The 12,392-nt window shown below is 45.7% G+C and overlaps 3 protein-coding genes across 3 annotated transcripts; 2 read left to right on the top strand and 1 right to left on the bottom strand.

Annotated features, from left to right (window-relative positions):
• The first annotated feature begins 5,017 nt into the window (after positions 1-5,017).
• LOC133931278 (protein CURVATURE THYLAKOID 1D, chloroplastic-like) lies at positions 5,018-7,012 on the top strand. Its single transcript, XM_062378130.1, has 5 exons — positions 5,018-5,223; positions 5,312-5,577; positions 6,434-6,538; positions 6,622-6,693; positions 6,795-7,012. Exons 1-5 carry the CDS (start codon positions 5,097-5,099, stop codon positions 6,864-6,866), a joined length of 642 nt encoding a protein of 213 aa, XP_062234114.1. The 5' UTR covers positions 5,018-5,096; the 3' UTR covers positions 6,867-7,012.
• A 1,246-nt stretch (positions 7,013-8,258) lies between these two features.
• LOC133930221 (pentatricopeptide repeat-containing protein At5g18475-like) lies at positions 8,259-9,321 on the top strand. The gene is given in 2 exon segments (XM_062376885.1): positions 8,259-8,280; positions 8,488-9,321. Coding segments are annotated over 2 exon segments (792 nt in total). The 3' UTR covers positions 9,258-9,321.
• Positions 9,322-10,895: 1,574 nt separating this feature from the next.
• LOC133931168 (blue copper protein-like) lies at positions 10,896-12,010 on the bottom strand. Its single transcript, XM_062377982.1, has 2 exons — positions 11,505-12,010; positions 10,896-11,400 (listed from the first exon to the last, which is right to left on the bottom strand). The coding sequence occupies exons 1-2, from the start codon at positions 11,683-11,685 to the stop codon at positions 11,135-11,137; spliced, it is 447 nt and encodes a 148-aa protein (XP_062233966.1). The 5' UTR covers positions 11,686-12,010; the 3' UTR covers positions 10,896-11,134.
• Between the last annotated feature and the right edge of the window lie 382 nt (positions 12,011-12,392).

Below are 12,392 nucleotides of genomic sequence, written 5' to 3'. Positions count from 1 at the left end.
CAATCCGTTCGTAACTTCAGCTCCAATAAGTTTTAAACCTAAAGATAACCAATTCTAATTTAAAAAATAAAGTTCTGCCAAAATCAAAATCAGATATGAGAGCTGTGCTCGTACTGCGAGTTGTGATCTTATCTTGACGTACATCATCGCCCACATGTACCGGATCAGGTCGATACGATGCCCCAGGAATCATTTCAGTATTCAGTTTGCAGAACTGTAGCTGCCTGCAGGATCATACAAGTGGTAGTACTGTTCAGACAACTGCTGCAGTTCCGCAGTTCCTGACGCGATCCGATTTGGTGAAAGCTAGCGCTTTTTGCGCGAACAATAAATGGAAGACTACAAGAAACGCGCGGCTTTACCGTGAGCAAGCTACTACTTACATTTAGATGGTTAGGGTAGTTGAATTCTGCATCATATTGTTTAACCGTAGTGTAGTAGGCATGTGTATTTATTGGGCTTGGAACTGGGCCTCTACTGTTGGTGTTAAAGAGATTAAAAAAATAGATGGAAAGTTGGATTAAGGCAAAGGGTACACTATTGTGCATATTTCTGTGGTTTCGGTGAGAAGGACATGTAAGTTGTGTCGTTGCCTTTTCCACTTATATCTGCCGGGCATGTGGTTGTTTTTTTAATATGTAGCTTTGTTATTTGTGTTGGGTGAAGAAATACCGAATTAGATTGAAGGGGAAACAGAAAGGTTAGTCGTTTTAATTGTTATTTCTTGATTTGTGAATTTGATAGCAATGTGTGTTTTATTTATGTTGTTTCCTTGTGTGTATAGAACCTTGTTCTTTAGATACGGTGGATTTTTTTTTTCGTTTGCACATATTGGTTACCTCTGTTGATTTTTTTTTTCACATATTGGTTACCTCTGTTGAAATTGAAGGAGGTGGAGTCTCTTTGCTATAACTCTTAAATATGATTTTTTTATTGCTGATTGTTGAGCATCTACTCGACGGATCTTCTACGCTCAGTGTTGCTCGTGTTTAAGAGATAATGTAGCTCTTTTTATTTTTTTCTTGGGCCAACTGTAATGGCCTCGACCCGTGACGCTCTCCCTCTCTCTTGACATCGGGTCAGTCGAACCAGGCCACAACCCTCTCTCCTTTCTTCTCTCTTCTCCCTCTGTTAGGCCAACTAAACGCGTGGAAGGCCCACTCTCCCTCTCTCTTATCCCTTTCTCTCTCGCACTCTCTGGCCTCATTCCCCTCTGGCCCTCCCTCTCTCACACACACATAGGCATCGGCGGCGACGCTAGGGTTAGCGGCGGTGACTCAAAAAATGGAAAGGGAATGTGGTGAGGACCACCTTGCATGGTGGAGCAGCTTGGGAGAAGCAGTGGTGGCGGTCGGTGACGAGGATTGGGGCGGCGGTCGGCGACGAGGAAGAAGTAGTTCGATGGCTGGAGCTTCAGGGAAGGCGACGTCGACTCGGGGAAGACCGGATCCGGCAACGGGGTGCTCGGCGCCGTTGGTCAAGACGGGGAGGAGGTGTTGATGGGGTGCTTAGCGAGCGTGTCGCCAAGCTACATCTAGCTAGAGAAGGCGGCCAAGGACCACTCCTCCCCCCTCTGATCGGTCTCAGCCTGTTGCTAGTCATCGGCCCCCTTGCCCTTGGCCAACGACGTTGTGACGATTGTGACAGCGTGCTTGAGGATGGGGATGGTGTCGGTGTGTCGCCTGAGTCTACAGTGGATCGCAGCGGCGTAATAGGTGTGGCGGGAGGAGGAAGAGGTGGAGGCAGAGCGACACCGGCGATGTCAGACTAGCTACTCGCTAAGACTCCGTAAGCCAACATTCACATTCGAAAATCGGACAATTCTCCTCTCTCATTGTCTTGATCCAACGGCCGGCATTTTTTTTTTACTGATGTGGCTTAATGTCGTGCAAGATTTCCGTCCAGGTTTAGGTATAAGAGATTCGTAGTAGTACTCCGCTACGAATTAAACGTCGTATCGTACCAGGGCCATCTATCCTTGATTGCGTATAGGTCCGTGTGTTGCACTGCATTGGAGCACCATCAGAAGTTCAGTACCTGCCATAAAACTTGTTTTTACAGAACGTGCCTGGGTATAGTACGCATTTCACAAAGAGTCGTGCCAGAAAAAAATGCAGGTGTATATATTCAGTTCGTACATGGAAGGAGAAACCGGTCGCGTTCTTGCCGAAATGACAAAAATCTGCATATATATATATATATATATATATATATATATATATATATATATATATATATATATATATATATATATATATATATATGTGTGTGTATATGTGTGTGTGTGTGTGTGGGAGTGGAAGTCAAACATCGGGCAGTGATAGTGGTATTATATACGCTCTAATTCGTATTGGCACACTGCAGTGATTGCTATAAGTACTTGCGCCCGCTAACAACCTCAAAAGTTAAAAAACCACTAGCTAAGTTTAGTTATAACAAAAATACAAGCATGGTATACCGTAATATCAAATATAAATTCGAATATAGAGATATGATGAGCTATTAAAGCATCGCCAAATCAATATGTCGGAAGTAATATTGTAGTTTGATTTTAGATGAGATTAAAAAAAAGAAGAAAATTATATACTAATTTCTCTTATAATTTCTATATTTATTTTTATTAATAAAATGAGCTTTATATTTATAGTCAGTAACAAGACGAGAAAAATGTAGGATGGAGGTGGATGATAAAATTAAGTAAATTATTTAAATTTTAGATTTTTTATCAAATAAAAGAAGAGTAATAGAAATAAGTGATACGGTAACTCACTCATATTTTATATAGTAGAGATTTTTTTAACAGTACAATCTTATATATACGAATTTCATTGAAAGCCTGAGATTAGATACTAGAAGGAAGATCAAACCCCCGTCCACTCAGCCCTCACCTTAAAACTTTGCCACCAATGTCCGTGCATCTTGGAGCTTTGCACCAGGTTCCGTGCCTGTCCGCCACCTCTACCTCGAGAGATCTTCCAAGGATAGATTTGTCTTTTTTATTGGAATATAAATTCCATTAACCAATAGACACAAGTAGACAACATCGCTGGTCACCAAGTCCTCGGCAGACGATGGAATATCATCTGAGAGAGATTAGTACCCGGAGGACTCTTACCTCCAGCTATAACATGAGCTACTTAGTTACATTTTCTAGGATAATAATTTAACGATACACTAATGAAGTTTAACCGAATTAAATAAAGTCTTTAGCTCATAGATCAAGCCACCCGTTGTTGCAGGGTTGAAATATATTCGTATATATACAGCAGACATCCTTTTTTGTAGAGGATGTGATTATCTACCCGCATTAATTTATCTGCTAATGGTACCGGTTTTGTATGTAACCTCTAGAACGAGGATAATTATTTATGCACGATGATAAGTCAAAATGTACGGTATGGTGTCTACTTGTAAGGAAGTCTACAACAATCCAAATTAGCTAGTTATAAAGGAGGTATTTTTATCTATGTGAAGAAGAGAATAAATTAAGAGAGAAGCTAGCTACTAATTGATAGATAGTTTACTAATTAAATATAATGGTATTGTAGTCTATTATATCTTGTGTTATATTAATTTTGTAGATAGTGCTATAATTATAATATTAGAGAAGTTAAATATTGTACTATTTATTAATGAAATGTACAAATCTTATAAATAGCAGCTATCTAGAATTGAGATACACTTAGGGAACCATGCATCTCTTACACTTATATTTTTCTACTTAAAAGAATTGAATCAGTGTGGTGCCCCCCGGTATCGATGCATTTATATGTCTTGTACGAATCTTCCGTGGATGATAGATTACCCTTGAGCCGTTTGTATTCAAATGGATGATGGTATGATTTTCTGTGGCCTTTTACCGCTTGGTTGCAGAATCTTTTTATTTTTGAAATGATGTTCCGGAATCTTTATGTAAACTCTACATCGAATCATTGAGTATAGTTACATTCAGTGGCTCATGAATTATGACGATGTAAGTACATGTGTTCCTGTTAAGGTTATCTCAAATAAATACTTTAAAAATTTATTCTCTATAATACTATTACAGACTCCGCTAACATTATTATATTATCTTCTATTTTTTTCATCTTCAATAGATACCTTATTTACTATCTTCCATTACTCTCCTCCTATTTTTAGACCCACACGTCAATCTCTAGCTACAGTGATAGAGCATCCTTCATCCATCTGCAAATTTGCAGTCATTCCTTTGCGTCTGCAATCCTGTAGAAGTTGAAAATGACTCTGTTGGAGTGCTTTGCGGAGCCTCTCAATCGGCATCTGCCTCGGCACAGTATTTTGCGGCTGTAAAAACGTTTTGGTTGAAGATGACCTAACCTTGTAAATTTTATACTCCCTATCTAAAATTAAAGACAATTATTTGCGAATGGCAAATAGGCCCGCGGTTAGAGTACATTTGAGATCTATTGCAACCTATGGACACCAGGCTATTTTATGAACAGATGCTGCAATTTGATGGTGCAGATCGCAACTAGTGCAGCGACCACGGTGACAGTGGCCAGATTGGCGGGCAGTCCCAGAAGCAGCTAGTATATAATCGGACGGTCACAATTCAACGGCCATTGAAATGGCCGGTCAGCAATGTAGGAGGCTAGGAGCGCAGGCCCAGCTAAGCACACACCACAGAACATGGCCAGGCCAGGCCAGGCCGTCCTAGGCAATCACAGCCCAATCCAGAGTCCAGAGTCGAGAGACTTCAGCCCAAGCCCGCAATGAAATTTGTCTCTTTTTTCTCCATATTTTTGGTGAATATTTTCGAAGAGCTAGATAGTATCCTTTGTATCATAATTTTTTTCAAATTTTTTATGACTATTTTAGTGTTTTAAATTTTGATAGTAATAGAACGTAATAATTTTTAAAATTTTAAACCTGCCGTTCGTTGGAAGCTAGATGTGCAATTTTTCAAAACATTTTTTTAAAATTTCGATTTAAGAAATATAAAAATAAAAATCGCAAATTCAATCTACCAAGAGAAAACGCCCAACAAACGGCAACGCCGCCCGAAACCAACATCCGTCGTCGCGGCCGCCAAAAGCTCTCAAATCGCAACAGAGCCGAACAGTGCAGAGGACCCAATGGAGCCCGGCGTCTGCACCAACGCTGGCGCCGCCGCCCGCGCGGGTATCCTCCTCCCGCGCTGCCGACCGTCTTCGTCGGCCGTCGCGCCCGTCACCCTGCGCCGCCGCAGCCTTCCGACGCGAGGTCCCAGGGGCGGAAACATAGTACATCGATTTCATCGCCCGTCCGCTTCTAGGTTGACGACGTTTATTGCTTCGATGTGTCCGTCCAGGGTTGCGCTGCGCCGGCGCGGACTGGACCGAGCCGTCTTTCGCGACCGTCGCGGAGAAGCTCGACGCGGCAATGGCGGCAGGGATGGCGCGCGCGTCCTCGGGGGCCGGTGGCGAGGAGGAGAAGGGCCAGACCGGGGCGATCAACGGCGTGGGCAGCAGCGCGGTGGAGGAGCCGGTGGCCGTGCCGTTCGCGCCGTTCGAGCAGAGCTTGGTGGCCGTGGACAGTGTCGGGGAGGATGCGCTCAGTCAGGCGCTCGGCAGTAAGGTATTTCTATCTTGCACGCAGGTTGTTTGTTCTATTGCATCCGATGCAGTGTGGTGATTATTTTTATACGTGGAATTGAAACGATGTGGTTACGAAAAGATAGAAATGATAAATTGTGTCCGGTAATCAGTTATGAAGCCATTAGGGCAATCTTAAGGGGGGGAAATCAGCTGTCTGACAACAAACAGATTGAAGATCTGTAGCATATCATGCTCAACTACTAGTAATATATTTGAATCTGTGTAGAAATAGCAGATGTTACAATGCATATTTCAGAAATGCTCGCCGCAAAATGTTAAATCAATTTGGTAATTTGACACGTGTTGACTTAGTTTGGCCTGATATGTCTTTCTGGACAAAAGGATATTGCCCAGCCTTATTAGTACTACTTGGCATGCCTTTCGTCATGCATAAAGAAGACTACGGATATGAAGGATTGAGCTATATACCCAAGGCTCTACATTTCTGCTAATGGGTTAATCAATGAAGCTCATTGTTTCTGCTGTGACGTAAGATTGGCATGATAGCTCGATGTCCCAATATGTTATGAAGTTGGCAAAAATTCATTTAAACAGAGGTCAGGTGCAGGAATGCTAGTCTGTTACTGTAATTTTGTGCTTTGCGACTTAGAATTCAGAACGATTTAATTTTATCAACCCACATAAACATAAGTATGAAATGGTACGCAGAGTATCTGATAAGCTTATAGTTTAAATACATTCAAGATTCTTATATTTTAGTAGGAAATTTGATCTTAAGGGCATTTCTATTGTTGAAGTTCAAAAGAGTGAATTTATTGCCCTTGTTTTGGTTATCCGTCTTTCGTTTCTTCATGGAAGGCTCATTTATTGTTCAGTTACGCTTCGAGGAGACATCTACATATGTCATATATGGCACCGGTGCTTTCTTTGCTGGATGGATTTTGTCTGCTGTTGTTTCAGCAATCGACTCCATCCCCTTGGTCAGTGTTTATCAAATTTAGGATAAATGCACAATTCTTTCTGCCATCATAGAACTTGTAACTGATTACAGCCCTGTCAGCAGCTCCCAAAGATACTGGAAATTTTGGGCCTTGGTTACACAATTTGGTTCGGCACACGGTATCTTCTTTTCAAGGTGTGTCTCCACCTGCTTTTAGAACCAGCCTCCACCTTGAGATTGTTTCTTGTTCTCTGTACTGTGTTCCACCATGTCAACTATCTCTTTATCATATGCAGGAAAACAGAGATGAGCTGCTCGTCAAAGTTGAAGATCTCAAAAAGAGAATTGTTGGATCTAGCGATGAGTGATATGTTAGCACGTGATTGGGCTTTAGCTGCATCTTACAGTTAGTTCCACTTTTAATCTTCTTGCTAAAACTGTAATGCTTGCGCCTTTGATGTTTACTGTCTTCGAAAATTGCATGAAGCTCTCTGGTCTGCTCACTTTAGTATGATATCTGGAGTCTGGGTACATTTTACATGTCCCGTTGGTGATTTTTGTAGCTTTGATTACATATGCATGCATACATCGTGGCCAATTTTATGGTAGGCTGTTTATTTGCACGACACATGAAAAATTTAGGCCATCCGCGTTGCGTTTCCGTCTGAAGTCCGCACTCCAAACAACACGCCACACATGTTGTTCCCAGACGCGCGGTGTACGGTGTACCATATCGCGCAGAACATTCAGACGTTTTCATCCCACTTCAGTTCGTCACCTGTTCATCTGCACGTAGGAATGGCGGGCAGGTAGAGCTCTCCTATACTTGTAGCTGCTAAATTCTTTGCTTGTGGGTATGTGTATTAATAGGGACGGGTAAAAAATAGGGAACATACCTATCACCTATGGGTGGGTATACCCGTGTGCGCACCAACATCTCCCAAAGCGTCCCATCTCCACCAATGAGCTCTACTGCCTGATCCTCTCGTGCGCACACCGTGAGAACATCCTGCTCGGCGTCAGCATGCCCATGACCAATGCCACCACCTGGGGCTCCGACGGCTAGGCAACAAAACGTAAGGCGTATACCTGTACAAGGAATACTTCGAAAGGCTCAGAGACCTGTATAATCGGGTGATTCCTTCGAAAGGCTCAGAGACCTGTATAATCGGGTGGGAGATGGATGGCGGACAGTAGAGGGGCGGCGAGGATCTTGGCCTCTCGGGTGGCGGACAATCGAAAGGTACGACGGGGATCTCCGACAACGGGCGGGTGGCTGGGATCTCGACCTCTTGGGCGATGGATGATGAACAGACGGATGGGACGACGGAGGGAGTGCGGAGATCTCGGACAGTGGAGGGATGGCAAACGAGCAACGGATTGGCTTGGTGCCCTGGTCGCCTAGTGCTCGGGGTGGGCGAGCGGTGAGTTGGTGACGGGTGTGAAATGGTGGCAGCGGGCATCGGGTATATATATAAACGGGTAAGCACCATATCCGTGTCTGTATATAGCAAACAAGAAATAAACCTTACTCTATTAGAATATTTACCGTGAATAAACGGTAAATAGTTAAAAATGTCATCCCTATCTGCACGGTAGCTGATTGCACTCGCACGTGCCGTGGGTTTTTGTTGTCACGGCGAGGCCACGCGCCGGAACGGAGCGGCCCGGTTCGCGCATCCGTTGTTCGCGGCCTCGGACCGGTTCGCGCGGACACGGCCTTTGTCGAACGCGGCCACCGCTCCCTCACCGAAGACCGAATGCCCTCCGCCCCTTACCGTTGTACTCCTACCAGTGTAGTGTAGCGGCCCTGGCTCCCCCCCTTTCTGCGCCCACGCCCGCACGTCGCTCCCCCGCGCTGCGGCCGCTGCCGTCCCCTCAGGCGCCTGGCGCCAGTCCACCTGCCACTCCGGCCGTCAAACCCGCCTCCAAACCCACGCCGCGGCCGCGTCGAACCGTAGTAAAACCTCACGGATTCGCCCGTTTCAGCATTTGAACTATTTGAGGAGATGATCGAGAAGGACCGCATTGTGCCGGACCATCTGACATACAATGTGATCATTGATGGATTTTGTAGGCTGGGGCAGCTGGAGAAGGCGCGTGTAATCCTCGGATTTATGAGGAGGAACGAGTGTGAGCCAAATGCTTTCAACTATGCCACTCTGATTAATGGACACTGTAAGGGGGAAGTTGAGGTGGCGAGGTTGGTGTTTGAGGAGATGAGGAGTTCTGGCGTGGAGCCAGATGCTGTCAGCTACACGACACTGATTGGTTGCCTTTGTAGACATGGGAGCGTGGATGAGGGCATCAATCTTTTTCTGGAGACGAAGGGGAAGGGGTGTAGGGCTGATGTTGTCACATACGATCTTGTGGTCGAGGGCCTGTGTAAAGATGGACGGACGGTGGAAGCAATGGACTAAATTGAGAGTGTGCCACTGGAAGGAGTTCAATTGAACGTCGCAAGCTATTGGATTGTGATGAATTGCTTGCGCTCCCGTCGGGAGGTTGATAAGGCAGTTGGCTTGCTGGGACTGATGCTCAGACGAGGATTTTTACCACACTATGCAGCGTCAAACAACCTGTTGATTGGTCTTTGTGAAGCCGGGCTAGCAGATGCGACTGTCGCACTGTATGGATTGGCTGATATGGGTTTTATGCCAGAGACCACTTGTTGGGAAAGGCTGATTGATACTGTGTCTCGGGAGAGAAAGCAAAGGAGATCTATTGAATTGCTGGATGTCTTGATTGCTGAAGAGTGAGCAAGTGAACTCACATCAGTGTGGATTGTTTGACTGATTTGACCACCTGGAGGTGAGGTGAGGAGAGAGCAAGGTCTGAAGACCTCTCCGACAGTGGAGTGATGATCGTAAGAAATCACCACCACATAACAGGCATGAACGCCTCTGACAAGCAAGGTTTGGTACAGGGAATAACTCAAGGGACATGTCACCTTCAACTGGACCATGTTTGCTTTCGAACTTCAATAAGGCCTGTGACAAGAGCCAGTTTCGGCACAATCTGAAGGGAAAAATTGGCTCAATAGCACCCCAAAATTCACCACTTGCAATATACCACTGAATTGTTAGTGTTCGTCTTAATACTGCCTCAGAAGTAAGATTTGGATGGTTCCAACCCATTCATGGTATGAAACAACTTGTCATCATTCTTCAAGAGAACATTTACAGTATACTATGATACTAAATGGTTGAGAGTATTATTATTGTGATCCAACCGTCCATTTAAGTACTCTTGGTACCCTTAGGGCAATTACGTCATTGGCTGATCGGACTTCGGATCATCGTCACCCATCATCGATCGGCCGACGAAGTGTGGAAACCATAATAAATAAAATGATCAGAATAAGTGAAAACTTATCTAAAGAATAAACTAACATTTTGACATTCCCTAGTTAAACATATAATTTACAAGTTTGTTATAGTTTTTTATTTCCAATCCTACTCTCATGATACCTATGATACTCCTTAATAATACCCATAGTACCGGTGGATGATAAAGTATTATTAGAGAAATCTAAACTATCGGATAAAGGAAATGAACGACGTACACTTATTTATGTGTATTATAAAAGTCATCTTCAATTGGTGCAGTATTGCAGCTCACTAAACACAAGCGGGATATTCATGTAGTTATGTAGATGAGGTGGCCAGAGCAAGGGGGTGGCAGCTTGGCCGGTGTCGAGTTTATGGCAAGGATTTTTCCGACACTGCGAATATAGTGAACTTTCTCCTAGAGCTGACGGAGTGGGAGAGGATTAACAAATGATTGATAGGCACAACTATTGCAAAGGCATTGCAGGGGCGTATCATGTTTTTGGTTGGATGTCGCTGCAAGAAATATTTGTTCCTGAAGGCGATTCTGGACCAACGGTTGAAGACGACGACAGACGTGGAGTTATAGAAGGGGCATATCAGTCATGGTTGACGGCTAAACTCTTCATGGCGAATTGGCTAACAGAGATAAATTTCGATGGTACATATTGCCAAAGGGAAAGTGGTGATCTTCTGATGGTAAAAGCCCATTTCTTAGTCCAGAGGAAGGGCAATGGTTAAAGGGAGGCCGCGAAGCATTGATCAATTTTCATGTCTTTATGACTATATAAACTAGTTCTCTATATAAAATACCTTTCCCGTAATTCCTATGTCATTGACCTGATGTTAAGTTTAATTTACTCCTTTGTTCGAGGTAGCACAGGCATGGTTCATGGTTGCTTCGTGGTCTAGAAACAGGGGAAGCTTCTAGTTTAACCCTGCTGATTTTGGAAGTAAATTCTCAGGAAAGATGCAATTCTAATGTTCCGTTGAAACAAGCAGGCAGCTTAATGCAACAAGTACCCGTAGTTCCTTATCTCTCAGTGCATTCTCCCTTTGCAACCACACTTAACAACTCACTCCATCGGACACACTCCCTCTTTTATTCGACAAACCATTCATTCATAAATATGACACATGGCAACTACACCATACAACACATCGTAAATACAGCAATTGATAACTTACAAGCAAGCACAACGATTGAACCGGAATCAGAAGGTGGCATGCAGAAGAAGACGAGGTGGACATCGGTCAACCACCAGGTCATGTCCATGGATCAGCCGGCCGGCGGCAGAGACGGCGGGTCAGTCGTCGCGGCACGCGGAGCTCTTGGGCTTGACAATGAACCTCATCTGCCCCATGGTGCAGTGGAGTCCGCCGCGCTCGCCGCAGACGAAGTAGTGCGGCTTGCGCTTCTTGAGCACGAACTCGAAGCCCGACCCGGCGCCCTGCATGACGCCGGCCACCAGCTTGGCCGCCTTGAGGTTGCACGACTGGTAGTCCGCGGCGTTGCGCATCAGGTACACGCTGTGCGCGTGCACCGTCGCGTTCGGCGGGTCGTACATGAAAACTGCACGCGGCATTCGATATTTTTCAGAAGCGTACCAACAAACTCTAGGAAGCTCTACCGCGAGCCATCCTGTCCGTGTAAGCGAAAGACGTTGCTATGCATACCGAGGCTGTCGTTCTGGAAGAAGGGGCCCTTCTTGATGACCCAGTCCGTGTAGTTGTACCCCCACGTCCACCGCGCCGCGTCGCCGACCACGAACCGCTCCGCGCGGGACGCCTCGGGCACGAGCACCAGTAGCGCCAGGACGGCCGCGGCCACGAGCGCTGCACTGCTCCTCGCCTCCATCTCTCAAACGCTCAACGCAGCCGGCGCACTCCAATTTTTTGCGTACTCCAAGCAGGCCACCACTCACTTGACCGCTGCACCTGCTAGCTTGGATTATCGGACGCTTCGGCTTGTGACGACCGTGACACCGATCGAGCGGGTATAAATAGGAGGCGATCAGGATTCAGGTTAACGGCTCTGATCAGGGCGCCCGCGTAATGATGGCGCAAAGTTGACCACGCCGAGGCGGAGTTCGCCGGTAAAGAAAGCCGTTTGGGGCCGGCCGGCACGGGAGAGACCTGGAAAAAACCGACGGGTCAAGTCGGCGATCCTGGATCACACGATCCAAGCTGGAGGCTCGGTGGCAACGTAGTTTTCGGTTAAAGCAGCATAGCACTTGGCACACACGGGACTCGGCGGCCTTTGGCCTGGTGCGCCATTAGCGAGCGACCGAGCGTGCTTAGTGGCGGTGTTTGCTGGGGGTTGGTGATGAGGGTATCGGTGGTGGAATTTGGCATCATCTAACTGCTGCTACTTGCCATCTCTCGGCTGGTCGCTTTCCACGCCGGAGGTGCAGCGTTCCGTGGTGCGGGTCCTTGGAATGATTACTGTAGAGGGTTAGGGCCATGCGAGATGATTACGATGCGTTTAAATTTAAATTGCGGTTGCCGCACATACTTGTGCTTGCTTCACGATCACGTCATGCTGAGAGTGCGTGTTGCTTTGGT

This window comes from Phragmites australis, chromosome 10 (assembly GCF_958298935.1).
Source record: "Phragmites australis chromosome 10, lpPhrAust1.1, whole genome shotgun sequence".
Lineage (NCBI taxonomy): Eukaryota > Viridiplantae > Streptophyta > Magnoliopsida > Poales > Poaceae > Phragmites > Phragmites australis.
Note: the sequence above shows the minus strand (reverse complement) of the source record. Positions and strands in the feature narration are given on the sequence as shown.